Below are 23,237 nucleotides of genomic sequence, written 5' to 3'. Positions count from 1 at the left end.
CACGTGTGTTGTGTGGATCCATGATCAAAGAAACCATATACACCAGTAGTAAAAAACCATTGGATTTTGAGGATGTTATTTTATTTGTAACGTTTTTTGGTTGTTAGAAGAATCTCTTCTTTGTATAGACACTTGTTGGTTAGTGCTAATGGTTTATTTACAATCTATGAACAAACAGTGAACATGATTCAAGTTATGTACATGAAATGAATTTAAAAATCTATTGCAGTAGCTTCACAAATAATTATGTATAGCACTTCGTGCGTTCAATCCCATTTCCTTTTCAGAATTGTGTTTCCGCTATGCTTCATTCGCTTGCGTAACTAACCTTCTTGCAAGAGAATGGTTCCAATGTATCCATTGTTCATAAATTTTCCGAGTTATTTCCCTTTGAGAATTTACCTCACGGACAAACCTTACCTAATTTAAACGCAGATAAAGAGCGTTTCAGTAAATATCAAATGATGCTCTAACAAGAGCTTGTAAAATAGCCCAGTGTGCCTGAAGGTAACTATTAGTACATCTATAAAACATTTTACTAAATGTATTCTCATCAAAATAATTCCTATCAAGAAATTTGAAATGCTTGCACTTGTTTGTTGTCGTACCCTATAGACACTAGTCCTCTTGCCAAGACGATTTAGAAAGGACATTCTTATAGAACATGCCTTCACACCATAATGGAATTGTAAAAGACTTGTACATGTCTAGAAAACGTCGTTTTCATTATTGGATATCAAAATATTCACACATGTTGTATAATTATGATAATTGTGCATGACAAAGTCTTGCACTACACAAGAAAGAACAGGTACTGCTTGTTAAATGTTAGTCTTCTAGCCAATCATTGGTAGTCCTTCGGAGAAATTGTAACTGGGGGTTTTTCATTAGCGTGTAGACCAGATGCCAGCGGTGTCTAGCTAAGGCCTTCTTTGACATTTGGTTGTCCTTCCAGAATGCATTTCCTGAAAAAAAAGATCTTTGAATTTTTTGATGGGGATCAATAATTTATTTTTCCAGGGTAAATGATCTTGGAGATAATTTGAATAACATTCTCTGATTCAGCAAATTAGGGTTGTTGCAGTATACTCTGTAAACATTGTAAAATGCATTTGTAATATATGAGCCTTTCTCACCAAGTTCTGCAATATGAACTTCTCCCTGAGCAACGGATGCTTTTAAGCTCAATTTCATTTTTCTCCATTTTGGTTCGAATCCACTGGGTCTGGCAAGGAGCAGACGCACAAAAGTTAACAGAACCGGATGTGACGTCACATTTTCAAAATGAAGAAATCCCACATAAGCTCGAAAACCTTTTTAAAGCAAAAAAAATAAAACAAAAACAAAAGAAAACCTACTAGTTATTAACAGATTATCAAATAACTATGTATTTAATGACCTTTGAGCTTCAAGAAGTTTGCTGGCATTGATAACAGGGGACGTTCATTCAAAGTTAAGATATATTGTATACTTTGGTTGAAGAGTAAAAATGGATCAACAACTTGATATAATTCCTGCTATTTGTTATCAATGTTTCTTTTTGCATGTCAACTGATTTTAAAAAAGTTAAAGAAGAAATTATGTCAAAATGTTTAAAAACAAGGCTGCATGTTAATTGATTTCTCTGTCGAAGTGTATTTATTGTTGGTTCTGTTGTTTATACCTGTATCCAGAGTCTCGAACTCCCGGGACAGAGAGCTGTGGTCCAGTCTGGCCAGGGTCAGTGCCCCCAGGGTGACGGCCTTCAGGAGGCGGTAGGGACATCGCATGGACCCGATAATGATGTCCAGGATAAACGTAAAGTACAGGAACAAATGGTAGCCTTGTCTGTTATAATGAAGAGTCAACTTAGAAATAGATGGTAAGCTCGCTCTACATAGTAAACTACATAGAAATAGGTGATAACTAGCCTTTTCTGATAAAATGCACATTAAGGAGTAGATTGTAGTCTTGTTTGAATTGAAAAAAAAAAATATAAAAAAAACAAAATAGACTAGGGAACATTAATTTATTATGAATGTCGCATAAAAAAGAACTGACTTGTTTTGTATGGCCATAACTCTGCCCCTATTCTGCAGGAAGACGAATCTGGCTGTCAGGATCTGTAGAATCCAGACCAGGAACGAGAATACGATCATAGGCCTGAAAACCGAAAGTGTTCCGTTAACATACTGTATACGTGGAAATATTCGCTCCGTTTTATTTTCGCCCCATTTGCCCTCACAGTCGTCGGGCGAATTTAAGACTGATCGAATTCCTTGGTTTCAATTTAATTATTTCTTTTATAACAAAATTGTGTCTGGGCGATTTCAAGGCAGGAAGAAACTGTGTAAGGGTATAAAAGGGCGAAAATTATACTGTGCACAAATTACCCTGTATACAGTAACAAAATTACTATGTAACAGCAGGGTGTTATTTATTCAGAGAGTACTATTAGGATTGACGGCCAAAGTTTTGATACAATTTATATAATTTTTTTTTATTAACTAGTGTTTAACTTAATACGAGTAAGTCATGATACATATGTACTTGTAATGTACTAACGTACATGTATGACCTTTGACAAAATAAAGCTTTGTTTATAGTTAAATATGAACATAAACCAATCCCTGGTTTTGTAGTTACTCCGTAACCTCTAACATAATCCTAGTCGGACTGATTGGACTGTTACCTTGTCCCGAAATATAAAAGAAATATCCTTGAATTATAGTAACGTGACCTTGACCTACACATACGAACTTTATCCTTTGCCCTTGATGACCTCTCCTTTAGGTTTTTAAACATTACAAATAAAATATCAACCTTTAAATATGCATACAAGAAAAAATAGAAAATTCAATCTTTTTAATCAAATTCTTATTCGTTTTCAACAGAGATGGATTTAAGAAATGAAAGTCGATGAGACATCCATCAAAAAAACTGTCAGCGGGTTTGAGCATACTTACCATATCTTTTTGAAGATGGCTATAAATGGGCCCTCACGTTTGTACTTTATTATGATGAACACCAAGGATATTCCGAAGGAAGAGAGAAACAAAAGCGTAATCTGCATCATGTACGCTGAAATTTTCAAAGTTCAGTATTACAGAGCATCAAATTTGATATATAGATGTTTCTTATTTTTTTGACCGTTTCGTCTAGGATTTGTTTAATTAAGCTTTGAGAATAATACTAAATTACCAAAAATTATGAATCCTATCTGGTACCCTGCAAACCGCATGCTACCAACCTAAAAATATATACAGTTTTATAAGATATCAATGAAATGCCGTTATGCATTATGATAAACCGATCCATGTATATCTAAGATAATAATTATTATGAACTCAATAGAAGTAAAACTCCTTTAATATTTTTGTTTTTACCAAAATGTCTGTGTTGTTTTGATCTTTGCGTTTGGGAATGTGCGAATTGTCACCCCGGTATAGCTCCATCAAATACTGTCTGTAATCAAGATATGTATCATAAGTAATATATTGCTACAAAGAATAACCTACTTGTATCAACGCATCGATGGAGTACTATCCGCATGTGAAGATATGTGTTACATCGAACAAAAAGAGAATAGATTTAAACATGAAAACAGTCAAAAACCTTCACTTGAAATGTCGAAAATTCAAATACAATTCAATATCAGAACGAAATTTTAAACCTCTATAGACAGTTTTTGCTAAACTGAAGTCGGACAACGAATTGTAATAATGAACAAAACCGTACCACGAAATCACACTGATTTAGAAGGAATTTTTTTTTCTTTTGTACTACCTGTATGAGGTCAAAGTGTGGATGATGTTCATAAGTCCTATACAAAAGCCTAGAGAGACGGACAGGATGGAACAGACTGAGAAAAGAATAGAACAAAATGTTTATACAATCGCAAACTTTCCTATGTTTCCGGTAGAGTTTCGATAAAAAAAGAAGTTATTACTAGTGGTCAAGATATATATTATATCATTTAATTGCATGGTATCATTGATTTCATTAATTGAATACACAGTAAGTAATGGTTAATTTTGGTACAAGATATCGCAGTTATACCAGTCTATGATAATTTTGGTACAAGATATCGCAGTTATACCAGTATATAGTAATTTTGGTACCGGATATCACAGTTGTATCACTATGTGATAATTTTGGTACCAGATATCACAGTTAATCAGTATATGATAATTTTGGTACCAGATATATATTACAGTTATATCACTATATGATAAATTTGGTACCAGATATCACAGTTATATCAGTATATGATAATTTTGGTACCAGATATCACAGTTATATCAGTACATGATAATTTTGGTACCAGATATCACAGTTATATCAGTATATGATATTAACCCGCATGGTGGTAAGCTACTTTTCAGTATAACAAAAGTAGATTTATACCTGCAGTACACAGGCATTGATATTAAAATATACAGCCACCTAATGCTTTTTATCATTGAATTTGAAACCAAACAATACGGACTTTACAACATATATAACAACTGATTTGATATCACAGATATCGTTTGATATCTACCCTGAATGGCTGTCGCGACGTCCCAGGTTACAAACAGAACGGCGACGGTGAAGTTTGTGCTGATGCTCTCAGCTTCCTTGATTTCGTCAATTAGTGCGATCGTCTTCCAGATCTGGGATAATATGTTAGAGAGGAGTGGAACCAGTACTAAAAGAACTTCGGCCGATATCTGAAAATAAAATCACGGTATATAGTTCCGTTTACAATAGCTTACACTGCAAAACATAAAAAAAAAAACAACTAGGAAAATTACGGCTTCATACTGTTTAAAATTGAAAACAATTAAAACAAAATGAGCTGTGTTTTTTAGAATGTTATTTTGCTGAAAAAACCTGCTAGTATGATAAGTATGCATATAACTTAAACTCTTATGATAAATAAAATTTAAAAGAATCATTAATTTCGTCAGAATTTCGATATTTTTGTCAATTTAGTAGGAAATAACATTTTCGTAAAAAAAAATTCAGCATGAAAATTGCAGCTTATATTGCTTTAACTAAAAGTTACATAATGTATTCAAAATAATATATTACAATTCTTTATAAAACAAAATCAAAAATACGCCTCTAAATTTAATTCATAATTCGTTTATTTATAAAATGTTTAAATCGAGTTAAAAAAAAATAGTTGTCCCCGGCGGTTTGAATCTCTATTCACAGTACAACTTTGAAATGAACAGAACAACTTTGATATGAACGGTACAACTTTGAAATGAACAGTACGACTTTGATATGAACAGTACGACTTTGATATGAACAGAACAACTTTGATATGAACAGTAAAGCTTTAATATGAACAGTACAACTTTGATATGAACAGTACAACTTTGAACAGTACGACTTTGATATGAACGGTAAAACTTTGATATGAACAGTACGACTTTGATATGAACAGTACAACTTTGATATGAACAGAACAACTTTGATATGAACAGAACAACTTTGATATGAACAGTACAACTCTAGGAACATTACAACTTTGATATGAACAGAACAACTATGATATGAACAGAACGACTTTGATATGAACAGTAAAGCTTTGATATGAACAGTAAAACTTTGATATGAACAGTACAACTTTGATATGAACAGTACAACTTTGATATGAACAGTACAACTTTGATATGAACAGTACAACTTTGATATGACAAAATATTATAGAACTAGTATTCGCTCGTTTCCGCATTTCCAGAAAGGCTAGCTTACTTTGATAAAGCTTTGGTTAGCTACTAACCAAGTGGACGGCCTTACTATCTATATAGATCGGTAAAGCATAATTATACTCCGTCCCAAAATATTTATGCAACACATTTTTTAATCATTTAATCTTCATTAATACAATTAATCTCGGAGTTCAAAAGAATGAAAAAATTCCAACATGTATTCTTTGAAATGCTTCCTCTAGCTTGTCATGATCAGGATTCAATAAACGGTAAAAATTAAAAGTCTATACGGGGATTCTGCTTATTGCAAGCGGCAAGAAAGTACACGAATGATAACGTTGAAAAACTATGCGAGGTGTTTCTACTGACCTCCGTATGAAATATATGTCAGGTTTCCCACTATAAATCTCCGTATAGAAAAGGACTGTATACGTTTGTTAGAAAATGGTTAAAAACTTAAGAAAATCAGAACTTGAGACAGACTATATACAAATTAATTTAAAAATATATACTAGTATCTATTGATGACCTTGTGGGCGACCTTACCATGTAGATGAGAAGAATCCCGACGACCACCACGCACATCATTCGGAGAGAGTACCGGAAGTCTTGCAGTAGGATAATAAGATAGTTCATTAGCATGTATATAATTGTATATGTATAGTATACTGTGAAAACTTCAAATAGTTATGTTGATGGATCAAGAGTAAGACAATTCTTAACTATAACTAGTTTACGAACCTCAACTTGAAGATATTTACTCTGATATATATTGATCACATTGACATACTTTAATAATTATTATTTATCATCCAGCGGTATCAGTCTATGGTATGACGTAACCAAAACTGGTTGAATTTGACTAGTCAAGGGGTTAACCGCAGCTTTTTTTTTTTCAAGTGAGCATAAAGTCAATTTATATATTTGATCATTGGTGAAAGTAGTTTTAATATTGTAGCGAAAAGGGGTCAAATTCAGTGTCCTAGCTAGATGCTCATTTTCCATACCTGGAAGTTTTTTGTAAGTGAGTTGAACCTTAACTTTCTGAAGATATTCTTTCAGGAATTCCTGAAAAACGTTGTCAGGCTCGCTCTTGCTGCAAAATGAAGCATACGATTGTTGTAATCTAATTTTAAAAGACTACTGGTATTTTGTCAAATTTAAATCAATTTTGAAATATACAACTGTAGATAGAAGTATAGAAAAGGTATTCTTGATAATTTTAGCTGTCTTAATATTTTTGCGCAAGTAATTTTAACATTGTCGCAGTTTGAATAACTTACTGAGAAAAATTGTGAATGAATAACTTAAATATTTTGGAATGTTTTTCCCAAAAGACATTTTATAGAAATTAATAGTTATTCTACTTCTTTGATAGATATTTAAAGTAAAAAAAAAATTCAAATTTTAATTTAAATTTAACATACAATTTTTATCAAACAGACTTGATTTTTTTTTCCAGATTAACTCTCATTCTTAAATGAGAGTTTTTAAACCTAAAAAATCACGACACACGTCTTTAACAGATTTGATCTGAAAACTATATAAGTTGAGTACATGAAATTTTAAAATGTTGGGGCCTTTTTTGGCTAGTGTTAGTTTTAAATATCCTTTTTTATTACGATTGGTTCCTTGAGGACAATTTCTTCCTAAGCAGACCCTGTACGTATCGACCCTGGGGCGTCTCTTTGATTCTGTCGATCTCCTGGGCCGAGAATTCCACAAATGACCCGACAACTCGCGCCATCAGCTTACGAACTGACCGGATCAGCCTGGCGGGAAAACTCACGCACAAAAACACCATACACATGAAGATGGGGATATTTTGTATGAATAACCCCATCCGCTTTCCCTGATGAAAATTAAAACAAAAAATATTTTAAAAAAACGTCTGCATGTAAAATTTCTATTTTTAGATTGTGAACAAACTGCTCTAGTTTAAAACGATCAATTATATACATCCATGACCTTCAACTCCACAAGTCGTTATCGTTGACCTTGACATTAAGGGTTACTAAGTACAACAACCTTACAATCAGGGTCACTAAACCTTGCAATCAACTCAACAGCAGTCAATGTTTTCGTATTATTGGCAAAGATCAAGTTTATTAATCATTCGATTTTTTTTAATAAGAGTTTTTATCTTCCTTGTTTTTAATCCTGTCGTACAAGGTTTTGCTGGCATAAATATGTCTATTTATAGCTCGAGAGAACATTAAAAAACGACCCCTTCTCATCTTTAGACCCCTTACTCCTTGAAGTTTAAAAAATGAATACATGGTACAAACACTCAACATTAACATTTGACGAAACGAATCAGTAAAAAGAGGGTTTACCTCATCACCGTAACACCCAAGTCTTTGAATGATGTACAGTGACGTCATTGTCCAAATGTAAAGTGTCCCTAATAAATCCCCCACCGATGTTTTGTCCGCCAGAGCGACCAGTAAAGGGAAATAATCCATGGAGTAAACGATGATAGAAACAACGGCTCCCAGTACTGTAAAAATAAACCTAGAAATTATGTATCTCTCTCTCTCTCTCTCTCTCTCTCTCTCTCTCTCTCTCTCTCTCCCTCTTTCTCTCTCTCTCTTTCTTTCTCTCTCTCTCTCTCTCCCTCTTCGGTCCTACATTTTCTCACTCGTTCTATGTTAAAATAATCAACTTATTTAACAGGGGTACATAACGTGTGCATATATATATATATATATATATATATATATATATATATATATATATATATATATATATATATATATATATATATATATGGCCAGACTTTTATAAAATAGAAGTTCAATGTTTACTTAAATAATTACAAGTTTTAGATAAAACCAATGATTTTACTTTGAACGCTGAATGGGCCGTTGTTAGCGGTACGTATAACATAGCGCCTTTTGACGGCTATCTCAAAACACAGAAAAGTCAGTGCACCGAATGTAGCGGCAAACGAAAAGCGGTCCGAACCGAACGCTTCCTTAGGTCTGTAAGTAACAAAACGTGAACCATCAATAAAATCCGCATACTCTTAAACACATCTCTATTGATATTTTCTTTGCCAAACAATTTTGATTTATTATATAAATTGCATGTATATGTTATAATTTCTATACAGGTTGATAGATAGAGTGGTGAATGGATAGACAGATAGTTAGACATGCTAATTGAATGTAACCCCTCCTAATCTCGTATATTATAGTCCTATTTGGATATTTGAATTGCTGTACACGTAGTCTAAAAAGTTGGGAAAACTGTTTTGAAAATTTTTTTCCCGTCCTGCATGATATGAAAATATGAAAAAAGCAAGTGTATATTTTATGATATGAAAAAAGCAAGTGCATATTTTAAATCAGAGATATGGAGATGTACTATTTTGTTGTACTGGTTCTGACAAAAACATATCTTCAGACAGAGAGACACTCAGACGCACAGACAGACGGACGGACGGGCACGGTGATTACAATTTACCACCCCCAACAAAACAGAAAGAAAACAAGTCGTTTGAGGAGTATAAGGCAAATATCTTTAACCTACTTCCTCGTTACATTTTTTCCGTGTAATATCCTTTGAATGATTTCTAGTTTTGATAGGAATAAAACAGCGACCACCAAAACCTGTAAGAAGAGAGGACAGTGGGTTAATTTCGTATTTGTAAGCTTGTACATAGTGTTTAGCTACATTTGCTATCGCATATTATCTGTTTCGTCTCTATAGAAATAACATTTTTATGTCTTGCTTATCGAGTTTATGTTTCTTTTGATATCATAATGAAGGACAATGACGTCACGAGGACTTACAGCAGGAACCAGCAGAAAGACGTACATATTCTGTCGATCGATGGGCTCCTCGCAGTCTTTTCTGAAGTTATATACAAATGCAGATAAGTGAAATAATCTTAGTTGATTACATGTAATATATCGAATCCATACATATTTGTAGCTTCATGCATGTAGAAAGGTAAAATAGTCTTAGTTGATTGACATCGATAACATCCATGATATTTATTTACTATTAGCATCATAAACATAGATACAAATGCAGGTAGAATGACCCCTGGCTGCTTAATATTGAATCCATACATTATATCATTATGCATATTTAAGCATTTAGATTTAGTGAAGAAACATTTTCTGACACTTAGTTTAGCCAATGGCATGCAACTTCGATTAATATATATATAATTATATTGAATTTCGAATATTAACCATAATAAAAGGTGTATATGAATTTAAAAAAACCATATATATATATATATATACACATAAAAAATACAACAAAATTACGCTAACTTTTTGGTAAATTCATCTTTCCACGCTTTCAGGAAAGCCTTGCGAAGGTTCCTGGCCACTTCTGAGGCGTAGTAATACCTGGTGTCCACACTGCTGTTTGTGATACTTGTATTCATTTCCAGAAAAGACTGTTTTCAAACTCGGTCTGAAACTATTTAATTTTGTTATTCACACTGGACTTTGCAGACGAAATTACTTACATGTACTTACTTACTTACATGTACTTGCTCACCCTGTGTCTGTTTGTCTGTCTCTCTCCCTCTAGTTCTCTCTCTCTCTCTCTTTAGTTTTTCTTTCATAAATATTAATTATAGATGCATTAGAATATAACTATAATATGTATATGTTAACTACAAAAATTGCATATATTTTCAGGTTCCATTATCAGATTAATATATGAAGTGATAAACAATTTATGTATAATAAAACACCACTTACATGTATCGGACAGTATATATTGATGGGCATTGCTAAGTTGTAAACAATAAATTTACTCCTGGGCCGGTTTTCCGACTAAGATACGGTGACGAATTCTGATCACTTCAAAAGATCATCCGCTCTCATCACAATAGGAAACCGTGGGTGCTTTAATTCACTGGAGGTACTTGTACTTTGATAAGTATGAACCAGTGCATGGGGGCTCTTTATTAATACCTCTTAAGAGGTTGATTTTTGTTATACATGTACATTCAAAAAGAAGTCATCTAAGTACACGCTGTGATCTATATGAAAACGGATAGAGAGATGGAAAAGGGATCGAACAATTAAATGAATCAAAATCGCGACACCATATATGACTCGAGCCCTTACACTGCCCTTGATAATGAGGGGCATACATATAAATATCCATTGCTTTTCCTCTCCTGGATATATACAAATCCTGGATCCACGCATTACGATATAAGTTTCTTTATCATATACTCGTTTTAATTTTAGATTGAACAAAATTATTTTGTTAATTGTCAATTTTCTTGAAAAAAAAACCCCAAGCAAACGTAGATACGATTCTTCGTGGACATATTGATATGTTGTCAATTACCACTACAGTCAGTAATGATTAAGGTTGCTGTGCATGAAAGTATAGCTAGATTCGATCAGTAGCTTACATATTTTTCAACGTACCTATATATATATATATATATATATATATATATATATATATATATATATATATATATATATATATATATATACAGTCCCTCAAAATTATCAAATGTGACAGTCAACGATCTTTCAATAACTCAAATTTTGAAGAAAAGAATTTCTCGACCACTTGAAATTTTATAATAAGAAAATACGATTAGTGCATAGATACTGTTTATGCTTTTCTTTGGTTTTTTTTTTTCAATTTCAGAACCTGGGGCCAAATAACCAGGGAACGAGATAATTTAGTACCGTTTTTTCCGAAACGCGAGATTTCATCTTATCGCGAGATCTCGTTCGAGATTGCATTCTGTATTTGTTTACCATGTTAACAAGGTGCTAGGACTTGCTCACACCAAAATAACTGCTGTTTTGGTCCAGATTAAGTAAGAATTATTTTTTAAAAATGTTTAAGTTATGAATTAGACTTTTATGTTCAACAGGAATAATGAAATAAGTAGCAGAAAACACCCGGGAAAGCAGAATTCCTTCAGCTCGAATTTACTTAAATGCCGACTTAACTATATTTCAGTGAAAAATTTAATTAAGGTGTGATATGTTCATATGTAACGTCGACTTATTTAGTTAAGTTAACCTGAAGTCAGGTGATGATAATCATAAATTTCTCTGGATATTCATTTTACTTTATTTTTTATTTTTTGCCTATTACAGCAGAACTTCCATTCCATCATGTCATTCGGATTTAACACTAACACCCGATCTAAAGAAGATATTTCTTTCCGACTTAAACAACAGTAAGTAAAATATGATGCTTCAAACTAAATCAGATAATAAGTTCACCTTAATTTATTTTTGTAAATGAATTTCTTTTGTTATAGAATGAACATTCCAATTTTGTAAAATCAATGATTTACGGATCATATTTAAATACAATTTAATAAAGGAATTCTTAGTTTTATTATACTTTAAAGAATAATCAATGTAAATTAATAAAATGATTATAATCAAATCATACTGAGACCTTTCCTTTGACTGCCATTCTATTCTCTTATACCTTAATAAGTTTTGTTACCTGATGCCAGTAGCTTTAGAAAAATTCCTTCATATTTGATTGAAAAAAAAATAATTTTTATGGTCAATAATTGTATATATAGGTCACGGTTTCAGTAAGTATCTGGAGAAAATGTGTATTATGTGTCCTAGTGGTAATAAAGAAATTATTCAAGAAAATCTTCTGTTTAGCAAAACACTCATTGCTATTCAAAAACATTTGCATGGACAAGTCTTCATATTCCACAGCTATGTGTAGCATATGCAAAGTTCAAGAAGTAGTGTTATAGTTAGGGTTGGATACCGTTAAGGATGAAACGGTACGATACCATACCGGTATTTTTGAAACGATACGGTATTTTTAACGATACGGTACTAGACCTTAACAAATGAGAATGATGATTTTTTCTTCTTCAATAAATGTGTTTTTGATCTTTCAGTGTTATAATTTGTAAAGATAGTATCATATATCTACAATAACATACGAGTTTACAAATTATGTTTATGCTTCAATCTTTTAATAAAAGATTAACAAACAAATAAATTGAATCTGATTCTCAAATGTTTAGTAAAGTTACTGGTGTTTCCCCCTTTTCCCAGGCAAAATAACTGACAATGGTTGCAAACACCACCATCTGATTTCCTACTGAAATGAGACTAGACAGCCGAGAGCTTTACCCGGTTGCCAGCCATTGTTTGGTCGCACTAATTGACGAAACATTAGAAAATAGAACGAAAATAAATAAAAAAAAACGTTTGCTCTATATTGTCTTTAATTTACATTTATTGTCAGAATAAAATTAAACACTATTATTGTAAATGTATTTTACTTTTTTTTTAAAATTATGTATTGATTTATTAAAGTATTGGCAGTCGAATCAAGTATTGTACTAAGAATGATAAAGCACATATTTCGTTAATTAGCCTATCTGTTAAATACGCGGAGAATTCGATTTTAGCGAGTCTTAAATCGTTTTTTAAAATCATTTTAAATGTATAAAAAGGTTTCAAAGATACAGAAATACCGTTATTAGTACCGGTATTAAATGAAACGGTATTTTACCGGTATTTTTAAAGCAACTATTCGGTACGGTATTGGTACCGTGTACCGGTATCCAACCCTAGTTATAGTACATGTACTCTTTGTACTTTGAAGTTTGTGTTGGTATAACATCACTACAAGCATGGCTTCAGGAAGTTTGTGCTGCTGGTGTATAGTTCATACAGAGCATGCTGTGTTGTATAAAAAGTAATTCACGACTTGTAGATTATCATAATTTAATTCAGTTATTGATTTCATTTAATTGAAATCCTACGTACATGCAGATGGTCATGCATTCTTCACTATATGGACTTTTATAGTGTATGCTATAGAATCTTAAATCTGCAATTGCACAATATACATGTATATACGCGGTATATGTACAGTACCAATCAGACCCAACTTAACAGAAAGTAGACCCCAACTAAACCATGGATTTACTTTCGGGGTCTGCTTGGGGTTTACTAGTGCAGACCCAGAGTAAACCCAAAGTAAACCTAGAGTGGACACATAGAGTACCGGGTAAACCCCGATCAGAAGTACATGTAGACCCCTGAAAGCAGACGCTACATGTGTTTTTGGAATACTGTAGAATCATTTTTGTTCGTGGGGGTCAGTGTTCAAGGGTATAATAGCCAAAAGATTTTCTGGTTTCTAGGGATGTAATTTCTTTGGTAGCAAGTTCTATTTCATAAATAAATATTAAACAAATGCTTGTATCATATATATATATATACATTCATGGGGATGAATTCGTGGGCAAGGGTTACCGAGGAAAGCCATGAACATTTGGTAACCCACAATCAATGATGATTCCACAGTATACAAGGGGCAGGAATTACAGACGGTATAAGACGGTGATATGAAAAACTTGTCTGCTTTAGTCACTTTCATGCATAAGGTGAACCCCAAAGGCAAACCTTAAGTAAACCCAGAGTAAACCCCAAGTGGACACAAATTTTCAAAAAGCAGACCCAGAGTAAACCCTGAGTAAAACCTGAAAGTAAACCAAGGGCAGCGCCGGTTTATTTGGGGTCTGCTCTGGTGTTAGATTTGGTCTGGTCAGTACTGTATATCTAAACTATTTTTAAACTGTTCTCTTCTACATTTCTGAGTCAATGTTAAATTAGTACCTTTCTGTAACAGTCTTATAGTTATTATAATTGTATCAGTCAAACTTTATATTCCTAGATTCCTTTTGAAAAATAAGCAAAAGACATTATTATGGCAAATGCGTGTTGTTTTTATTTGAGGCAATGATAAGAATTTTAAATCTATAAATGAGGCTATTTTTAAAACAATCTATATAAATCCTTATAACATGTTGAATTACTGTCAGAGTAATATTCAAAGAAAATTCACGATACTATACTTTCAATATTTTATTAGCTAGTGGAAGTAAACTCAAGATAATCTCTATTATGTACATGTATATAGTTACATGTACTATGGAGATAATCCCTTATTACATATGAGCTATCATGTACATATGTTTGAATTTTTCTATAGAATAAAAGTCATATATAGGCTTTGCCTAGTAGCTTGATTTATCTATTATAATAGTACAGTAAAACACGGTTATAGCGAACACGCTTATAATAAATTGACGCCTACAGCGAAGTGAATTTCATTCCCCAAGACTCTATTTCATGTTGTAAACTTGACGGATATAACAAATTACGCTTATAACAAAGCTAAATTGCCCGTCCTTGGGACTTCGTTATAAGCGTGTTTTACTGTATATGCTCTTAATATACAAAAACAAATAAATATCAAAGTACAGAAAGAAATGAGATTCATTGATTTACACCACTTTAGAATTTCAGAATTTTTAAAATTATATTAACAGCAATGTCAAACGAGCTCGAGATGAGACTCGTAAGCTTGAGACTGAGAGCAGAAAGATGGAGGAGAGACTGGCTGAGCTTAGACTGGCGATGAACAAAGAAAAGGAAGAAAGAGAGTAAGACTTACTTGAATCAGTCTTAACAGTAAAATCATTATTTTATTACAGTATATACATTGTCAATAATTATAAACATTCAAACTACACATATAAATGTTAAAATGATATAACATCACTCTTACATATTTATACTGAATGCTTATGTTGCACACAGTATTTAATCATCAAGTTTTTTATGGTAAAGATCCAGCCAAATTAAGAAGAACTCATTTTAAATGTTCTAACATATTTTATCTAACAAGTGTGATATTTGGCAGAAAATGAATTTTGAAGAAGTTAGCATGGATTTGAATTAGCATATTTCTGATTGTTCCTATTCTAACACATATATTAATGGCATATACATAACAACCTGCTTGATTTAGCATATTAAGTGGTTTTCCACCAAAAACCCTAAAATGATTTATACACAGCCAAATGAAAAACATATATAGTGCATTATACCCTTTGAGATCTTCTGTGTTGGAGATCGATCTGGTTGCATTGTGACAGCCAAACAATGTAGATAACTTGAGTAAAATATGAGTTGTTTTATTGTGTCTCCAGGAGACAGGGAGGAGGGTACTGGTCTCGGGGTCAGACAGGGAACCTGAACTCGTACGCGACCGACGTATTAAACAAGCCTTCATCCTCGTCATCATCAAAGGTAAACATGGCACGTACTTAATAAGGCTGTCACACAGTGGAAAGTTCAACTTGAATATCTTTTATATATAGTATATATAGTGTGTTTTCAAGCTTGTTTTTACAGATTTTTATTTTCTTTTTATTTCAGAGTTCTGGCAAAAAGAAAGTGAAAATTCTAAAAGACACACCTCTTGGTATCAATTTTATAATTCTTTTTATGTTAAAAACTTACTTATATCAAATTTCACCTTCTTCTGACTTTTATGACAATTAAAACACAATATTACAACCTCCTGTTTGTTATTTAGATATTCCAGAGAGACCAAGTCAGCCAGGAACAATGGCCTACATTGCCAAACAGGAAGTGTCCTTGACCCCTAGACAAAAGGTCAAGGGTCCCAAATGTGGTCAATGCGAGGAGAAAAAGGCAGCAGTGGTAAGATCTCAATAAAACAATTGATGTATTATTCTCAAATTGAAGTATTTTATACAGTGAAATAAACATTTGAAATTACACTAGATATATTCCAAACTGGTTGAGGGAAACAGTGACTTAGAATTTTTAAGTTAGAACAATCAATCTTTAGTAAAGAAGTCAAACAATATTTATTTTACTCAATAAATTGAGATATTGATAAAATATATCAAATTGATTTCTTTACAGTCGTGTGTTCAGTGCTCAGAGCTGTATTGTCCTGGATGTTTCACCGCGTTCCATCTGAAAGGTGCCCTGAAGAAACACCGGTCCCTCCCTGTATCTGTGAGTAAATTGAAATTCATGGGATCGGTAACAATGGTACACCATGTTTGTAAGCCGTTTGTCTAAAATCACTATATCAATAACATAAATTATTTAAACTCTTTCAAACCTTAAATTTTGCTTAAAACTCAATGGGTTCAAGAAAAAAACTTTGATTAATGCAAAATTAAAATGACTCTACAAATTATATATATATTTATCACATTATTCTGAGCCTAATTGCTCTATATTGATTTTAACCTTGTTTAATTGTCACTTAATTACATGGAGTTTTAGGGAAGTAGTGGTATCCGATATTCTTAGTTACATGCGTTAACACAATTTTTAACAATATTAATTATTCTTAGTCTAACTGACTGATTTCAACCTTGTCTAAGTTTTCATGAACATGTACTGGGTGTAGTTCCAATTGCGATGGTTTAATACTGTAGATTCCTAATTAAATGTAAAGAATTAATATCTGTGTAGATCAAATTGTAAGAAGCACCCCTAGTGGGTTTTGAAATATTGCTTTTATTTTTCTGACAGTTGTGGACTACATTAAATAATAGCAAAGCTTGGTGCTCGATTGATCACAATTTTATATTCCTGCAATTAGATATTAAATGGCAGATTTGTGTGAAAGGAATTTATAGTTACATGCAAAGTTTTCTTTTCTTATCACAAAATTCTCTTTCTCCAGGCGACCGGCCCCAGACAGTGTATGTCGCCCCGCCCTGCTCCTCCTGTCTCTAATGGCAATGGGTAATTACTGTAATTCCAGATATATATATATTTTTATGTCTATTTCAATCAGACCGGTTATGAAATTTTAATATTTTGAATTGTTCAATTTTTTCAAAATAAATTCAATTGCATGTACTAGTAATGGTACAAAATAACCAAAGGATTTTTTTTTAACCCTCAAAAATTTAAACAGTGGAATATTTCTCAATTTTTCAGGGACTTTGACACTCATTCCTCAGAAAACTTTGATAGTTACCCCTCTGAAGGTGCGATCCACCCCACAAACTCTGCAATCAACAGAGTCCGTGTAAGTATTTCAAATGAATGAATTTTTTTAAATCAAAATATTTGTTCTTTTTTAACCACTGGCAATTTTTTTTTTTGGCTGTAAAACTATGCTCATTTTTCAAATGTTTGTAGCATTGATCTCTGCAATTCTTCCCTGTCCCCATCTTTTATATAGAAAGAAAACTCAATTTGAGATTATCCAGTTTTAATACAATGTAATGGATTCTTTTTTAGTTTGATGATCACGGCAGAAACAGTCCTGAGGGTGCCAGCGGTTCGTTTGATGGACCGTCCTTGTTCACAGGGAATTATAACGAGGCGGAGAGTGCTGCCTCATTTCAGCAGGCCTTGGCCGCCTGGAGAACTGGGAAATCGGAGGGAGGGGAACCAGCCAGCGAGACCCCGCGACAACCACAGGTCCTCAAAGTAGAAACACCTCGTAAGTTTATTTGTTTGTCCAAAGTAACCATACACACACCAGAATTATCTGTTGCGTTTGCTGGTAAAGGTTTCAATAACTGGTTGGTGGAGAGTCTGGCTTGATGAATTATTACCAGTTATCTTTTCAATGACACATTCAGTGAGATTTAGTGGTTATAATACTTCCACTTTCTTAATGTTGTAGGTCAGACAGCTCCTGTAGGCATTGACAGTGGAACAGAAACCAAGAAACCTCCCCCTGTGGAGATCAAGTTCTCCTCCAACCTCAGTTACGCTGAGCGCCTCCTCATCAAGAAGCACCGGAGGACCGACGTGGACAAGTCTGACACCCCCAGACTGAGCCTGCCCCCTACCCCAAGGCTTAACTTCCAGTCCATGCCTGAGGACAGCCACAGTGAGGTAGAGATGCCCTTTACACCTCGAAGTCAGCAAACTCCTCGTATTGAGGCTTATCCTCAGGGAGACAATGAGGAGCAAGATGAGGAAATGGAAGGTGAGAATTTATTAACTGGTCTGTCTTCCTCAAAGTTACTTGTTTTTGACATTATGAGATAACATAATCAATAGGAAACTTGGATAGTAGATACATGATGATTTATTTGTCAGAAAAATATCCTCAGTGGATAGGGGAGGGGGATACATGTTGATTAACATTTTAGAAAATTTCCTAAAATTGATAAAAGATTAGCATTTGCAATATAAGATCAAGTCCTTGAAACTCTCTCTGTTTCAAGACAGATTGAACACATTGAGATTTTGTTTTTCTGATCTTGACCATAAAAATATGCATGCCTTTCAAATTTTGGAATGCACACTACAGAAACTTGAAATTGAAAAAAAGTAGACTAAAACCATATAAATTTGATATCATTTTCCAATGTTTTTTTTTAAGATGAAGAGAGAGTAAATTTCAATGCCCTTTATGAACTGTCAAAGATGGCTGCCAACACAAATGGGGGAAAACCTCGCCACGACGAGGATAATATTTCCATCATTGAACTTGACTCTGTGACAGTAAGTTTAAAACATGGTTTTCTGAAGAAGAAAAAAATCAGTCAATCATTTAGAAAAATATTACTTTAAACACTAGTTCTGGTGCAATTCTGCATTATATATGTATATTATGTTACCATATTATAAGAAATATTCAAATGAGTTATTTCTTCTAAATACAGTTCTGCTGGTACTTGGGTTAAGTGTTGAATTTGACCCCTTAGGGATGTGGTGGATATGTTGGCCAGAAATCTAGCTTTAAACCTTTTTAATGACAATATAAATCTCTGATAGATAAATGACCATTATCCATTGTTTTTCAGACAAATCCGACCATTGAAGAGACCACTCAGTTTATGGTCCAAGAATCCAGTGATCTCGAGGCATGGACTGCAAAAGAAAGGTCAGAAACAGATATTAAAAATAAAAGAGCTTAGTATGAAACATATTAATTTCAGTAAAGTCACACATGTGCTGAGTATTATTTAATTGGACTCAATTTTACCAAATGATGGAGGGAATTTTTTTTTACAGTGTAAAATATTTTTCATTTACAGTGCAAGAGATACTGCCAGAAATAGTGCTAGGGAGAGATTTATAGAGAGTGATAGAGATGACATGAGAGAGAAAACTAGAGACAGCATTAGAGAAATGAGTAGAGAAAAAACTAGAGAAAGCATTACCAATAGAGAGAGTGAGAGAGAAAACCAAAGAAACAGTAAACCACCAAAGTCTTCAACTCGCCGCACGGCACCCAACATGGAGGACAACATCAATACCTCTCCAGAAAACAGGTCAAGCAAACCACCAACCAGGATGGAGGATAGACTGGGGTCAGGAAAGGTCAAGGACAGGAGTCAGGACCAAACAGAGGCAAGGGTCAAGTCAGGCAAGGTTCGACCCGTCTCTGGGAAATCCCGACCGCCGTCAAGCAGAGCCAAGAGTCGCCAAGAGTCTCAGAGACCTGGATCAGGGACAAGGAGTCGCGCAGGAAGTCGGGCCGGTAGTAGGGCCGGCTCATGGATGGAAGGGTATGATATATTTGTTAATATGTTGTTTGATAAATCTTATATGGAAAGCCCCTGGTCTGTAAATGATTATAGGTACTGAGTGAATTGATTTATGTTTTGTTGTCAAATCTTATGTTTGAAATGTATAAGCTTTGTAGATGCTTATTCGTGAGGATGTAATTTTGTGGATGTGTCAGTTTTCAGTTTAAGTAAAAAATATTTTTTTCAAAATTTGTTTTTGTCAAGGAGGTACCATATAACAGGTAATTTTTACTGCTGTGATTTTTACAAATTTTACTTAAAATAGGGCGATTCGAATTTTTACGCGTTATTTTTTTTACGAATTGGACATGTCCGTAAAATTTGAAATCATCTGTGGTAAAAAGGGGGGGGGGGGGGGGATATAACACACATACAAATCAGGAAATCGTTTTTCTGTTAGCTTTGTATCCCCGTCATAGTTATTGACTGAGTGATTAAATTCTAGCTACTAAAGTGGCATTATACGTAGTTTAATAAAATACTAAAGACTGAATAGAAAGATCTAAACTGTTATCACCATGTGACCAAAAACGCTCAAATATACCTACATGTACAGCTGTCAGGGACTGAGCTGAAGGTCATGAACATTACTCTCATACGTACGATGTAGAAAATTTACGTACAGTGTTTCTTTTAATTCTGTGAAAATTTACGCGTTTAATTTTTACGGATTTATAAAACTTGTAAAAATCAGTAAAAATTAGCAGCATGTAAAAAATACCCGTTATACGGTAAATTTGTGGAGGAGGGCTACCCACAAATACCACAAATATTAAGCCACCACAAATTCTAATGATTCCATAGTTTCTAAAAATGATTTAAAGCACTTGGATTCAGCCTGCCAAATGCTAGTCAATTAATATGTAAAAAGAAGGAAGTACATGTATTAATAAAGAGATGTCTTGATATCTGTACAGGGAAGGTGTTCTGACTAAGGCTCCCAGTGAAGCTCTCAGTATGGTGGCCCAGATGTCAGCCGACGTTCAAGTTCAACGAAGTGTTCCCTTGGAAGAGCTGTTCATGATCGGAGTGACCCCTGTTCAACAAGACAGGGTCATGACCCCGTCCAGAGCAAAAAGTGCCAAGGGAGACAAGCTAAAAGTCAGCAATCAGTGTAAGTTATCTGAGGCTTGCTTAGTGTGGGTGTTTATGACAGAGGGGGTAGGTTGAGTGTTTCCCTATTTTATGCTAGAACTTTTAAAATTGTGCAATTATGCCGTTATATGTATCAAATTGCGAGAGTAAATTACCAATTTTTTGGTAAAATTCAAATTCATTTTGTGTGCAAACTGTCAGAAAAATAGTAAGAAAATTTAAAATATTTATGAGGGATGTTTCTTTATATATTTATGGGTTTTAATTCCCCGTGTTTAATTGGGAATATACATGTTACCGGTATATGCCAAGCAATTAGATGATATTTAAAAGTATAAAAAAAAAGGCTCTGGTTATTTTTGGCATGTGTATCAATAGTTAATATTGCTTATTTGCTAAACAGGCATGTATTTCCTGCTTCATGAAGAGGAAATTCAGATCAGAGTTTTATTTTGGCATGGATGGGGGAACAAAGGCATTTAAGTTTTAGGAAGTTTTGTTAGGCCAGCTGAATGAATTTACATGTTTTACAGAATCAGAAGTCGCTAGAGGATTGTGTTTTATGTATTTGCAGTGTATCAGATGGCCCCGCGCTCCTGGAGACCAGACAGTAGTCTAGCAGACAATGTTCCAGAGGAACTAGTGCAGATTGAACCCATAGAGGACCCCCTAGCTGTTCCCATGGAAACAGATGCTATAGACATGGTCATGGATGCCAATGTTTTCCCTGGCAGCACAGATAGAAGTGATCTGGAAACACCTACACCAAGGTCTCTGTTTTGTCTAGTTAAAGTCATGGGAAAGTTTCTTTCTCATTGTCAACATTTCTAAAACTTATTTCTTTAAGTCAAATAAGTTTATAATCCAGAGATCTTTTACCATTCTTCCGTATGGATGCACAGAAACATATAAGCCAAAAAGTATTTTGTCAATTAGAATTTTTAAAAGAGCCAATCCATGAATTATTGTAATATAATAACTAGTTGCAGCTCATTATCTCTGAAATGCCTAGAAATAAATTTTAATTTAATTTTAGAGCCCCAAGTCGCAGTGACTCCTTGCTACGAGACTCCACACTGCCAGAGTTTACCAGAAATACTAGTCACCTGTCAACCAATCAGAGGTCACCAGAACCCCCCAAGGAGGAGAAGAGCTTCCGGCAACCTAGCAGGCACTCCAAGAGCCGGTCTTCCCACCACACCCTCACTCCCAGACTAGAGACACCCAGGAGGGATCGATCAGATGATGTAGAACCCTCTGATGTTCAGTCCTCTGCAACTTTCGATGGACGTCCCAGCAGTAGAGGGCTAGTTCCACAGGGGGTAAGGGCGGTCAGTCGATCGGGAACAGGAACTACTCCGAGGTCCCAGAGAGCCTCCTCCCGTGTTGGGGGAGCAACTCCAAGAGGAGAGGATTCAGAGAGACCACTTTCCAGGGCTATTGGTATATTTTTGAAAATACATTTTTATGTGTTGATGACTAATTCTGCAAGGAAACTATCAAATGTTTTTTATTAAAGTTAGTATCTCTTTCTATAAGTTTTGCTACAGCCAGAAGTTACTGTATTTATTTTGCTTTAAAAATATCCATTCCCTTCTTATACAAGTACATGTGTGTTAGTATAGCTGTCAATCACATTCACTTTCATTATCACCTGCTTGTAATACCTGTAATTAACAGTTGTGGATGGGGAGGATCTCTCATCCTACGACACTGTGGGCGACCAGGAGAGCCGGAACATTGATGACCAGGAGAGTCTGAGTAAACTGGAGTGGGAGCTGGCCTCGGAGTCAGGGAGGCTAACAGGTAAAGTGTGTGGGTGTGTGTGTGTGTGTGTGTGAGGGGGGGGGGGGGTCTCAGAATCATAGAATCACAGGGTAAGGGTGTGGGTGGGGGAGGGGTCGGTAACCTGGGAGTCAGAGTCACACAGGTAAATTGTGTGTGGGGAAGGTAGGTAGGGGATAGGTGGGGGAGGAGTAGCCAGCCATGGAATCAGGCAGGGTCTCAGGTGAAGTGTGTGATGTGGGGGGGGGGGGGGGGGTTAGCTAGAGTCAAGGTCACAGTTAAATATATAAATGTTGGGGGAAGGAAGGGAGGTTTACAAGTAAAGTGCATTGTGT

At 34.4% G+C, this 23,237-nt stretch overlaps 2 protein-coding genes across 4 annotated transcripts in view; one reads left to right on the top strand and one right to left on the bottom strand.

Annotated features, from left to right (window-relative positions):
* Positions 1 to 59: 59 nt before the first annotated feature.
* On the bottom strand, positions 60 to 10,781 carry LOC128181312 (receptor for retinol uptake stra6-like). 2 transcript variants are annotated; one of them, XM_052849671.1, is made up of 19 exons: positions 10,412 to 10,781; positions 10,206 to 10,265; positions 9,974 to 10,124; positions 9,482 to 9,542; positions 9,219 to 9,298; positions 8,532 to 8,668; positions 8,021 to 8,184; positions 7,307 to 7,536; positions 6,692 to 6,780; positions 6,231 to 6,292; positions 4,523 to 4,691; positions 3,766 to 3,841; positions 3,366 to 3,444; positions 3,181 to 3,229; positions 2,946 to 3,060; positions 2,041 to 2,142; positions 1,664 to 1,827; positions 1,137 to 1,313; positions 60 to 965 (listed from the first exon to the last, which is right to left on the bottom strand). In XM_052849671.1, exons 3-19 carry the CDS (start codon positions 10,087 to 10,089, stop codon positions 829 to 831), a joined length of 2,007 nt encoding a protein of 668 aa, XP_052705631.1. In that variant the 5' UTR covers positions 10,090 to 10,124; positions 10,206 to 10,265; positions 10,412 to 10,781; the 3' UTR covers positions 60 to 828. The 2 variants fall into 2 exon arrangements, with proteins under 2 accessions (XP_052705631.1, XP_052705630.1); XM_052849670.1 differs by lacking the exon at positions 10,206 to 10,265 and having other exon boundaries at positions 10,412 to 10,780.
* Positions 10,782 to 11,365: 584 nt separating this feature from the next.
* The window catches only part of LOC128179595 (protein piccolo-like), a 61,206-nt gene continuing 49,334 nt past the window's right edge, over positions 11,366 to 23,237 (top strand). For both annotated transcript variants that reach the window (XM_052847055.1, XM_052847054.1), the window contains exons 1-18: positions 11,366 to 11,502; positions 11,789 to 11,871; positions 15,019 to 15,132; positions 15,682 to 15,781; positions 15,911 to 15,956; positions 16,071 to 16,198; positions 16,427 to 16,522; positions 17,205 to 17,266; positions 17,465 to 17,555; positions 17,771 to 17,975; positions 18,162 to 18,470; positions 18,870 to 18,991; positions 19,294 to 19,373; positions 19,528 to 20,001; positions 20,940 to 21,136; positions 21,692 to 21,887; positions 22,154 to 22,560; positions 22,798 to 22,923. In XM_052847055.1, coding sequence (XP_052703015.1) covers positions 11,807 to 11,871; positions 15,019 to 15,132; positions 15,682 to 15,781; positions 15,911 to 15,956; positions 16,071 to 16,198; positions 16,427 to 16,522; positions 17,205 to 17,266; positions 17,465 to 17,555; positions 17,771 to 17,975; positions 18,162 to 18,470; positions 18,870 to 18,991; positions 19,294 to 19,373; positions 19,528 to 20,001; positions 20,940 to 21,136; positions 21,692 to 21,887; positions 22,154 to 22,560; positions 22,798 to 22,923 — 2,818 coding nt within the window. In that variant the 5' untranslated portion in view covers positions 11,366 to 11,502; positions 11,789 to 11,806. The remainder of the gene's footprint in view (positions 11,503 to 11,788; positions 11,872 to 15,018; positions 15,133 to 15,681; positions 15,782 to 15,910; positions 15,957 to 16,070; positions 16,199 to 16,426; positions 16,523 to 17,204; positions 17,267 to 17,464; positions 17,556 to 17,770; positions 17,976 to 18,161; positions 18,471 to 18,869; positions 18,992 to 19,293; positions 19,374 to 19,527; positions 20,002 to 20,939; positions 21,137 to 21,691; positions 21,888 to 22,153; positions 22,561 to 22,797; positions 22,924 to 23,237) is intronic.

Source organism: Crassostrea angulata, chromosome 4 (genome assembly GCF_025612915.1).
Source record: "Crassostrea angulata isolate pt1a10 chromosome 4, ASM2561291v2, whole genome shotgun sequence".
Taxonomy (NCBI): Eukaryota; Metazoa; Mollusca; class Bivalvia; order Ostreida; family Ostreidae; genus Magallana; species Magallana angulata.
The sequence above is the reverse complement of the archived record's forward strand: the minus strand, read 5'-3'. Positions and strand labels throughout refer to the sequence as shown.

Coding starts and splice junctions, on each gene's coding strand:
- LOC128181312 (XM_052849671.1), bottom strand. CDS start 10,089: ATGAATACAAGTATCACAAACAGCAGTGTGGACACCAGGTATTACTAC. Junction 8,185..8,531: donor CGGCCCATTCAGCGTTCAAA/GTAAAATCATTG, acceptor TTATTTTTACAG/TACTGGGAGCCGTTGTTTCT. Junction 4,692..6,230: donor GGATTCTTCTCATCTACATG/GTAAGGTCGCCC, acceptor TTTTATTTTCAG/ATATCGGCCGAAGTTCTTTT.